General features: G+C 41.7%; 1 protein-coding gene across 1 annotated transcript in view; it reads left to right on the forward strand.

Moving 5' to 3' along the window:
- Positions 1–10990, forward strand: part of LOC124606011 — a gene marked incomplete at its 3' end in the record, with an annotated part of 268057 nt that extends 257067 nt beyond the window's left edge. Inside the window, exon 13 of the mRNA XM_047137974.1 lies at positions 10889–10990. Within this exon, the coding sequence (XP_046993930.1) occupies positions 10889–10990 (102 nt within the window). The remainder of the gene's footprint in view (positions 1–10888) is intronic.
- Positions 10991–11777: the final 787 nt, after the last annotated feature.

Below are 11777 nucleotides of genomic sequence, written 5' to 3' on the forward strand. Positions count from 1 at the left end.
CCTTCACATCCCACTCCCAAAACAACAGACAAGTCTGTTGTCGCTAATGTTGTGGAGCTCCCTGCACCTCCAAAGGTTCAGTCTGGTACACTGTCCAGTGGTGGCACTACCATTGCTGCAGTTTTGAAGTCTACCCAGGGCAAAAAATCAAAGGAAAAGCATCCACCACTGACAGAGTCTGGAAGTAAACAGTCCAACAATGTGGACATCTTACTGTATGATGTCTCTCTTGACTCTTCCCTAGAATTAATGGAGCTTGATGTCGCACTGGGGAAATTATCTCACCCCACGACTGAGCCTCTGCCTATTACTTGCTCCCCTCACTGGTGTAAAGACAGGCTGAAAGTGTAACCCCCATGATAGATGGCTTCCATGTCACAGTGGGACATTAATGAGTTCAGGATAGCTGGAGGAACTGAAACTCCTAGGAGAGGAAGGCCATCTGTTCCTGTGTTTACAAGAAACACATTTTAAAGTCACTGACTCCCCTGTACTTTATGGCTATACCCTTCACTGAAAGGATGACCTGACTGGGGACAGAGCCAAGGGAGGTATTGCTGTGTTTGTCAGTAACATGCATCACTCCTCTGCTCTCTCCCTCGCTACTGACCTCCAAGCAGTTCATATTCGAAGTTCATATTATCGACTCTGAGATTGCAATAACAGAAGAACAGGAAATGAGTAGCCATCGGGTGTACCCTGGGCAATGTCAGAAGACGCTACAAAGCGCACTGATGGCAGATCCTTTCACACCTGGTCTCCATTCAGATGGCCTGCATTCTGACCGGTCTTTCTCAGAACCATTTGTTTTTATTTCCATAAACATTGAGGAATTTTCCTGAGAGAAAGAAGCTTTAGTAGCAAATTTATGCCAAAAATATACATGTGACAGTCTGTTAGTCCAGGAAACACTCAGGGTAAGTACTAAAAACAGTCCAAGAATTGCCGGTATGGAATTAATACTGGAAAGGCCTCATGACAAATGCAGCAGTGCCACCTTTGCCAGACCTTATGTGAATATCACATAAGCCCCACTGACTGAAGACAACAACTTCAAGCTCCTCACAGTGATGTGTAACATCGATCTACAAACCACCCGATTCCAATTTTAGCATTAAAACACCAGCCAACTTCAATGATTAGGATGTGAACTTTGTCATAGGTGATTTCAGTTGCAGAAGCACATCACTGGGACACCCAGATACTGACACAAGTGGAATAAGACCAGAAACATGGGCTGAGGCTCATGACCTACATCTGATCCATGATCCGAAGCTAACACCTTCTTTTAACAGTGGCAGTTAGAAAAGAGGGTACAACACAGACAACATCTTTGTTTCTTCAAAGGTAGCTGTACAATGTATGAAGACTGTAGGAGAGCCCATCCCCCAGTACCCAACATAGACCTGTCATATGCACTGTGAATCCTGTAGTCGCGCCTGAAGAGGTACCATTCAAGAGGAGGTTTAACTTCAAGAAGGCTGATAGGCAGAAGTTCAGTGAAAAACTTGACTCAGAAGCGATAAACATTCCACCACAACCTGAAATGTGTGAAACCATCATCAAATGCATCCAACAAGTTTAGACGAGAACTACTCTGAGAGGATGCAGAACTCGGTATGTTCCAGGCATGTCCAGTGATGACAAACTGTTGTTAGGAAGATACCAAACTCTCTATGAAGAGGATCCATTTGCAGAAGAAATGATCCAAGCTGGTGAAATGTTGCTGAAAGCCATTTCAGCAACTCGCAAGGCCAAGTGGAGTAACCTGCTTAAAAACCTGAGTGGCGACCCTGTAAAACCACAAGTCAATTTTAAGAGTGTGACTCCTGATAAAGTGGCAACCTAGCTCCTGGAGAATGGCAAAATAAAAGGAAGGACGGCCAAAGAAGCTCTTCAGTGCATCCCCTTAACAGAGCATTATTTTCTAAGGGGTCCCTTCACCATGGCTGAACTGAAAGCTGCCATCTCCAGCTTGAAGATGCATAAGGCTGCAGGTGTCGATGACCTTAGAGTTGAACAAATCAAGAACTTCAACTGTAAAATGATGGAGTGGCTACTAAGCCTAATGAGCACACGTGTCGCCATGCTACACACCCCCAAAATGTGGCAGAAGTCTTGAGTCATTGCAATACTTAAGCCTGGGAAGGAACCAAACAATCCAAAAAATTTTCGACCTATCTTCCTTTTATGCCACACCTTCAAGATATTAGAATGGCTGCTACTTAACCAAATCAGTGCCACCCTCAAAGTGAAGTTTATCCCACACCAAGCAGGCTTTTGTGCTGGCAGATCAGGCTACAGTCAGATCTTGAATCTAACCCAGCACATCGAGGATGGTTTTGAGCGTGGTGAGTTTACTGGTGTCGCTTTTATTGATATAACAGCTGCATAAGACACTGTGAACCATAGGAAACTGTGAAAAAAAAGTGTATGACCTTACTAAGGACTGCCAACTAACATCTGTTCCTTCAGAACATCTGTTCCTTCAGAACATCTGTTCCTTCAGAACAGAAGATTCCAAGTTTCATTACAGGGTAAGAGGAGTAGATGGTGAACGCAGAAGAATGGTCTCCTCCAAGGCTGTGTGCTTGTTCCAGCACTGTACAATATCCACACAGATGATCAGCCAATACCAGCAAGTACTAGGCTCTTTATCTATGCTGATGACACAGCAGTAGCTGTTTGGGGACAAACCTTTGGCACCATCCTAAATTTTAGAGATTCAGTGCGTTTTCTGGGCCTCATTTTTAATTCCAAATTGTCATGGTTGCCACACCAGAGAGACCTGAATGCCAGTACCCTGAGAGCACTGAATATCTTAAAGTGCCTTAGCCACACGTCTTGGGGAGCTGACAGGGTACATCTCCTCCAGTTTTATAGGGCTTTAATGCATTCCTGACTGGCCTACAGGTGCATGGTGTATGGATCAACAAGGCCTTCCTATTTGAAGATCATTGACACTGTCCACCGTGAGGGGCTCCGGGTGCCACAGGTGCTTATTGAACCAGTCCGAAATTCAGCCTCTGCAGCCTCTCTGATGAGGCCAAGGAACTGCCACTTACCATCCAGTGTAAGCTGTTCCTGCTGTGCTAGGCATGTACGTTCCTCACAGCTCCGACTTCACCCACACACCATACTGTTGCTCATCCACCTCTAGAATGTCTTTTTTGCTACCCTCATTGAGCCACAATGCCGATTGGCATCTGTGTGCAATGTGTGCTGGCTCCTTAGAGTGGAGCCAGTATGGCAGTATGTCTGTCACCCTGATTACTGAAAAGACCCAGAATGATTTTAGATTTGGTGCGGTACAAGAGAGATTGTACTCCTGCTTTCATTTTTAATGCAATATTCTCTGAAATTTTATCTGAGCACCACAACTAAGTAGGTGTTTTTAGGGATGGGTCGAAACAGCGGGATTCTGTTGGTTGCTCTGTTGTTCTCAAGGTCCGACTGCCTCAGGTATTTACTGTCTTTGATGCAGAATTGTCTGCAATATTTCAGGCACTGGAGCAGATGAAACATTCTTCCAATGCTAAATTTCTTGTGTGTTCCGATTCTCTAAGTGCCCTTCACTCACTGAATTGTTTGTACCCAGCAGATAAAGTAGTCCAGACCATCCAGGATGCCCTCCTCCAACTATAATGACAGGGAAAGGAGGTGGCTTGCTGCTGGGTACCAGGGCACATCGGCATTGCCGGGAACAAAAGGGCAGATCTAGCAGCCAAGGAGGCATGTCTTGATCCTCAGATATTTCCTGCATGCTATCATCTCACTGTTGATATCAAGGGTCTTGCGTCAGTGGGAGGATGAGTTGTTGGAAGTTAGCAACAATAAGCTTTGTTTAGTAAAGCCCACAACATGGTTATGGCGTACATCATAGACTGGACAAGGCTCTCCTCACATGTCTTTGCATAGGCCATAGCCCTATGATGCATGGCTTCTTGCTCCAGCGAGAGGACCCTCCAATGTGTGGTGCTTCTGGTGTACAGATCACTGTGTATCACATTTTATTGGACTGCATTTTATTTTCTGACAGCAGGCTGCAGGTGATTTGTCAATGGACCTGCAATCTCTTTTAGGTAAAAATCAAGTGAATGTGGTTAGAGATTTAAAGTTTTGTGAATTGTCCAACATTTTTACCAAGATTTTAAGGAGAAGGTTTTAATTTGTTTACAGGGTGACTGGCTCACCCATATTTTACGCAAGTGGCCAGATGGTGACAATTTCCTGTGGCATCTTTTTAGCTCCTTTCTCATTTTACGTATGTTTTTGTCTCTTGTATAGCATCTTCAGTCTTTTCCTGCTGTCTTTGCATGTATGACCACATTTTACTAATTTTTTCCACATTTGTTTCTTTTAATGTGTTAGGGCACTGATAACCTTGGCATTGAGTGCCCGTAAGCACCAAAAACACACATAATATGCACTAGCAGATGTGTGGCAGGCTGTCATTCCTCAGTTTGGTTCTGATATATCCAACTTGATTGTCTCCAAGAAGGATCATGTGCTGCTGGTAAAGTTCTTTCACAATGATGTTGAGTGTCTGCCAGCAGCCCTGCAGTAGTTCTGGACACTCAAGGGCATGAAAAATGGTGTTGGTCCGATGTCTGCTAAGGGTCTGGAGAAAATGGTTACAAAATTCAAAACGAAAGGTTCCTTTGAAGTGCATTGTAGCAGAGGGAGAAAAGCAGTTGATCTGATGCCTGTCAATGATGTGGCCACATCATTGCAGGAGGTGTCAAACGGTGGTGTGCAAACATACAGTGCACAGGAAATTACTCAAATGTTGGTCATGCCTGTAATCAGGGGCATAAAATCCAAAAATAAAAGGATGTAGAGGCCTATCTCACTAGGGGTAAGATAGATACCGCCTACAGGAAAATTAAAGAGACCTTTGGAGATCAGAGAACGACTTGTATGAATATCAAGAGCTCAGATGGAAACCCAGTTCTAAGCAAAGAAGGGAAAGCAGAAAGGTGGAAGGAGTATATAGAGGGTCTATACAAGGGCGATGTACTTGAGGACAATATTATGGAAATGGAAGAGGATGTAGATGAAGATGAAATGGGAGATACGATACTGCGTGAAGAGTTTGACAGAGCACTGAAAGACCTGAGTCGAAACAAGGCCCCCGGAGTAGACAATATTCCATTGGAACTACTGACGGCTGTGGGAGAGCCAGTCCTGACAAAACTCTACCATCTGGTGAGCAAGATGTATGAAACAGGCGAAATACCCTCAGATTTCAAGAAGAATATAATAATTCCAATCCCGAAGAAAGCAGGTGTTGACAGATGTGAAAATTACCGAACTATCAGCTTAATAAGTCACAGCTGCAAAATACTAACACGAATTCTTTACAGACGAATGGAAAAACTAGTAGAAGCCAACCTCGGGGAAGATCAGTTTGGATTCCGTAGAAACACTGGAACACGTGAGGCAATACTGACCTTACGACTTATCTTAGAAGAAAGATTAAGGAAAGGCAAACCTACGTTTCTAGCATTTGTAGACTTAGAGAAAGCTTTTGACAATGTTGACTGGAATACTCTCTTTCAAATTCTAAAGGTGGCAGGGGTAAAATACAGGGAGCGAAAGGCTATTTACAATTTGTACAGAAACCAGATGGCAGTTATAAGAGTCGAGGGACATGAAAGGGAAGCAGTGGTTGGGAAGGGAGTAAGACAGGGTTGTAGCCTCTCCCCGATGTTGTTCAATCTGTATATTGAGCAAGCAGTAAAGGAAACAAAAGAAAAATTCGGGGTAGGTATTAAAATTCATGGAGAACAAATAAAAACTTTGAGGTTCGCCGATGACATTGTAATTCTGTCAGAGACAGCAAAGGACTTGGAAGAGCAGTTGAATGGAATGGACAGTGTCTTGAAAGGAGGATATAAGATGAACATCAACAAAAGCAAAACAAGGATAATGGAATGTAGTCTAATTAAGTCGGGTGATGCTGAGGGAATTAGATTAGGAAATGAGGCACTTAAAGTAGTAAAGGAGTTTTGCTATTTGGGGAGCAAAATAACTGATGATGGTCGAAGTAGAGAGGATATAAAATGTAGGCTGGCAATGGCAAGGAAAGCGTTTCTGAAGAAGAGAAATTTGTTAACATCCAGTATTGATTTAAGTGTCAGGAAGTCATTTCTGAAAGTATTCGTATGGAGTGTAGCCATGTATGGAAGTGAAACATGGACGATAAATAGTTTGGACAAGAAGAGAATAGAAGCTTTCGAAATGTGGTGCTACAGAAGAATGCTGAAGATTAGATGGGTAGATCACATAACTAATGAGGAAGTATTGAATAGGATTGGGGAGAAGAGAAGTTTGTGGCACAACTTGACCAGAAGAAGGGATCGGTTGGTAGGACATGTTCTGAGGCATCAAGGGATCACCAATTTAGTATTGGAGGGCAGCGTGGAGGGTAAAAATCGTAGAGGGAGACCAAGAGATGAATACACTAAGCAGATTCAGAAGGATGTAGGTTGCAGTAGGTACTGGGAGATGAAAAAGCTTGCACAGGATAGAGTAGCATGGAGAGCTGCATCAAACCAGTCTCAGGACTGAAGACCACAACAACAACAACAAAATCCAACAAAGCATCCTGCATTGCAATCCATATAAAATCACCCATGTTCAGGAGCTGCTTCCTGCTGACCTGCCAGCAAGACAAATGTTGACTCTGGAGTACCTTGCTCACATGGAAATAGGCAGTGAATGGCCATGGAGCATTCTGTAGACAGATTAAGCTGATTTCCATCTTTTAGGACATGTCAGTATGCAGAGTTGCAGACTACGGGCAACAGTAATCTACACACACACATCAGTCAGTACTAATTCATTCTACAAAGCTGACAGCAGTTGACAGCATTGTTTATCATAGGGCTGTATTTTTTGGAGGAGATGAATCCCGTCAGTTCTTTTATCTGTACAATCACTGGTAAATACTGTGAGAATCTTTTGCACACCAACATCATTCCAACACCTCAACAGCATGGATGAGTGAGAAAGTCATTTTTATGCAAGGTGACACATTGCACAGCCAGTGAACTGGATGCTGCAGAGGCATTTAGGAAATACTGGAATTGTTAGCTATCATTTCCCTACAGCCTTGCCATCATATCACCTGATCTTAATCTGTCGACTTCTGACTGTGCGGTCATCCAAAAAATGTGTTCAGAGCTCCAGCTACAAACTGATGGCACACATGTACTATGCATTCTGAACGTGACCCCCCGAGACACTATGATCTGTTGCTGAACGTGCTGTTTCTCAATTTCAACTTGTGGTAGAAAACAGTGTAAAGCATATTGAACATGCTTTGTGCCAGTCTCACAACAATAGAAACCGGTGTTATTTTGCTTTTTATGTGGTTTTTAGCCTCAGGACTATTAAAAACTGATCTTTCCATCCAAAGTGCTACTATCGTGATTTGATGGAAGATCTTACCTAACTAACAGTGCTACAACTGTTGAGTGCCAAATTTGTGCAGACATGCACATTGAACAGTGCAACTCAAATCATCTTGCATATCATATTGCAATTCACTTATCATTTGCAGCCAACCCATTTAGGTTAAGACGCTTACAGCACCATCTATTGGTAAAATTTTCCTTAAATTTTTTTTCCTGCCTGTGAAGTTTCTCTGTGCATCAATAAATAATATGCTGGTCAAATGTGACGTCATTATGAGCAGTGGTTCTAGTTTGTATGGTGCTCTGAAACTGGAACTTAAGTTATGGACCCCTGTATTTCTATGTGGCTGACTGTAAATGAGCTGGGATAATGAACAATCCTTTCAATTTTATTGGATTGTAATGTCTTTTATACACTGTTTCATATATCAGTCTGAATTCTGTTTTGACTACTTCTTCCTCCTCTAAGATCTTTGTGGTCCATCACTAATACTGGATTTTATATTTATTATGCTGCAGTGCTCATTAATGCAGTGATGACTTAGATATCAACAGCACAGTAATGTTACTCCAGTTGATTCTGTAAAAGGCAGTTCATATCCTTGTGCATACATATACTATTCTGTGTTTTTGTTGATTACTGTGACCATGTTCCTGAAACTTCAGTGCCCATGTGAGGAGCATCCTCAGGCTTGTCAGCCAGCTTAAAGAATGGTGGTTAGTCACAATAGTGAACAGTCTCCCATATAAATGAGGTCAGGACTTATAGGTAGACACTCTTCCTCAGCCTAGAATAACTATTGTTGGACTTGGAAGCTATTCTGGATGTGTAAACAATCACTCTCTCAGCTGTTTCCATAGCCATTAGCATCGCTGTATTATTCTGTCTTTATATCCTCTTCAAGTGCAGAGGAGTCAGAAAATCTGCTACAGTTCCTACTTTTTCTGCATCAGAACAGACTGTTACTGTTAACTAGGTGCTAATTCCTGGGAAGTAAAGAAGCACTTTCTTGGTTTCAGGTGAGGTCTTGCATAATGGACACACTTCAGCATAGCAGACAAATTGCTCAGATGCTCTTTATATGTCTTTGAGAAAACCACAGTGTCATCTAGATAGTCAGATTTTGAATAGACTATCCATCATGCATTCAGAGGTGGCTGGAGCATTGCATAGACCAAATGGCATAACTTGGAACACATAGGGCCATCAGGTAATATGAAAGCAATCTTTTCCCAGTCAGCCTCATCAACTTTGATCTGCCAGGGGCTAGTCTGCATTTCCATAGTTGAGAAGCACTTCGCTCACTTAAGGCAATCCAAAGTGTCATCAGTTTGTGGCAATAGGTGTACATTTGTTTTGATGATTTCATTCATCCATCAGGAACTGACTTAAAAACGCTTGTATTTTTTCATTGTGTGTATGTCGTGTTAGTGATATGAGGTACTAACAGTCTTTCATGACTGCCATCTTTCTGATTCACTAGGACCACAGGAGAAATCCAGTGATATTCTGATGACTAAATAATGTTGTCTTGCATGTTTTCTCCACATCCCGTTGAATTATTTTTCATTCAGCTGTAGACACTCTATATGGCCACTGACTGATGGAGGGATGATACCCGATGTTGATATGGTGTTTCACATTGAGTTGTGTGTTTTGCTGTAACATCACAGTGGACTTGAATCCACCTGTAAATCAATGGGGTGTAGCTAACACTTAACGAGAGTCACATTTTGATCAAACTGGGATCTATTGGATGCTCAATAATTCAGCAGTTGTTAAAGGTGCCCATCTGTAGAGACACATACATTAGCACACTATGTCCAGGATTCTGCCAAGTGTGCCAGCCCTGGACAGAATCCACCTGGAAGACTAACAGCGATGGCTGGTGTGTCAGCCTGCTGGAATGTAATTTTCAGGTGGTTTCTCACATTCAGCTAGGTGAATACTGGGCTGGTAGACATGTCCCACTTCACTTACACAATTCATAAACTTTTAGAACATGGGATAACACTAGACAGACAGATATCATACACAAATTCATCCCAGGGGGGAATGTGGAGACAGGAAAGGCATCCAGCCACCCTCTAACACTAACAGTGCAAACTCAATTAATTAACTTGCCGACCCTGTGGAGGTACAGGATAAAGGCCAGGGCAGCATCATGTTTCTTCATCAATCCCAATGATCTGTCTTTTCCGGGATGTTCCCACTGTCCCTATCTATAGGGAGGAATTCAGGTTGTTCATAGCAGGTAGTTAATCGGAGCTGTGCTTGTCCATCTTCAGTTGTTATGATTGTTGTTGGTATATAATTTCTTCTGTGAGGCTGAGTAACTTTTTGCATTAAATTAGAGTTTCACAATTTAACTGAGTGTCTACCCACTGACTCCTTGACAGTGGAGTATTTGTGTCTTCAGTGATAGATAATTGCACAAACAAAACTTTTGCTGTGTGAATTTGTTGGAGTAGTTTCATCAATCTTAGATTCCAATCTTCCATAGTCTGTGACTGCTTGTGATGCCTGCAAGAACACTCATACAAGGATAACATTATAATAGCATTCTGGTAAAACTACAAATTTGAAGAGCTGTGTACTATAACTGATAGTTATTGTCACAACATAGTCTCCTGTCATCTGGATGTAATTTATGTTGGCATTCTTCAGCAAAATGATTTTTGAATCATGAAATGTAAACTTCTTTAGATGGCGACAGTAGGGATTCAGTACTGCAAAAAGTGTCACCTCAGAATTCGCTAATGTCTGGAAAGTTAGTTGTCATTGAAGGTGATTTCCCAACATCTTGGCAACTGTTGCCCATGAAAAATGTCTACACTTGGATACCTAGTGTAGTTTTCATGATATTGAAAATTTAGCAAGATACTGGAAACTATGATGCAGTAGGGAACAACTGTGGCTTGTTGGAGAATGACATTGACCAGGCTCTGGCAATGGGCTTAGTTCTGTAGGCCAGCTGTAATCATCTGCAGTTATCTGGTGAGCAAAGATTTGACCTGTTGTTGTGTTATTGTCACTGAACTTTTTCTTCTTCTTCTTTCTTTCTTTTTATCTTTCTTTGTTTAGTGTGACATATGACACGTCCAGGGTGTCCTTGACGGAATCATGGTGTGTGTCATGATCCATCTTCCTGATTATTAGAGCTGTTTTGAGACATTAACAAGAAGTAGACATTGTTAGCTCACCTACCATACCTTCATTTTTCTTTAGAGCATGTAAACACAAACATACACACTCATTTATGTTGTCCAGTTACTGCAACCAGACATTTGATTTATGTCCGTATCAACCTCTCAGTGCTTCCCCTGTGTCCATAGTAATTATCTTTACTGAACTCATTGTTTGTATTACAGACATATATTTTTGAGTATTGTATTAAATCCAGACTTGTCATATTGTGTGAGTGAATTAATTTAGAAGACTGTATCAAGTTTTTCTGTTCTTCCAGCAAGTTACTCATTCGCTTGGGATAGGCAGTACCAACAAACGTCGCAGTCATGTAAGTGGGGATCCAGAAACACCATTCAGTGACCCTGCTACACTGGACCAGCTCATTCAAACACTTGTGGGCCAGCAGAAAGCTGCACAGGGTCGGACCAGTCGAGGACATTCAATGCAGCAGTCTGTGAGACGAGGGTCTCATTCCAGTCATGATTTGCAAAGTCCGCCAGGTTAGTTAAGCAAATGTTTAGTCCATATTCATATTTTTATATGCATGATGAACATATTGTTGTTAATTTTTATGAAAGAACTATATTTGGAGGTAACACTATAATGAAGCTAGTTATGACAATTTAAAATCATTTCTGAGTAGTATGTAACATGTTTCTGTCTGTAGCAACTTTAATACTGACAAGTCTTGATTCCACAAGGCACTGGAAACATTGGGAAATCATGAGACCCCATTACTGTTCAACAATTTATGAATATTGGCTAGATCTGGGACTGTGTTGGAGCATCTCACTTTATCTCCCCCAGTAACCATTTATTTTCTCCAGATCATGCTGTGCTTTCTTTCCTTATCAAGAAGTTACTAATAGTTTATGTTCAGCAGAAAAATTGTGTGATGTTTGTGTGAAAGCTAAGCTAACAAGAAAGCCATTTTCTACTCTGTGACAAAGAGTAACAGGACCACTTGAAATAATACATGCCGATATCTGTGCAGAGATAGATCCCCCAATGTTTAATGGGTACAGGTATTACATGGCAGCATTAGATTTCACTTATTTTTGTGACTTATTTGTTAACAAGATTGCAGGATTTATGATAAAATATGTGTTAGAAAGTGAAAAAACAGTTCATTGTGAAAGTATCAAAAATAAAATGTGATCCTGAAG

Source organism: Schistocerca americana, chromosome 3 (genome assembly GCF_021461395.2).
Source record: "Schistocerca americana isolate TAMUIC-IGC-003095 chromosome 3, iqSchAmer2.1, whole genome shotgun sequence".
In the NCBI taxonomy this organism is placed as follows: Eukaryota; Metazoa; Arthropoda; class Insecta; order Orthoptera; family Acrididae; genus Schistocerca; species Schistocerca americana.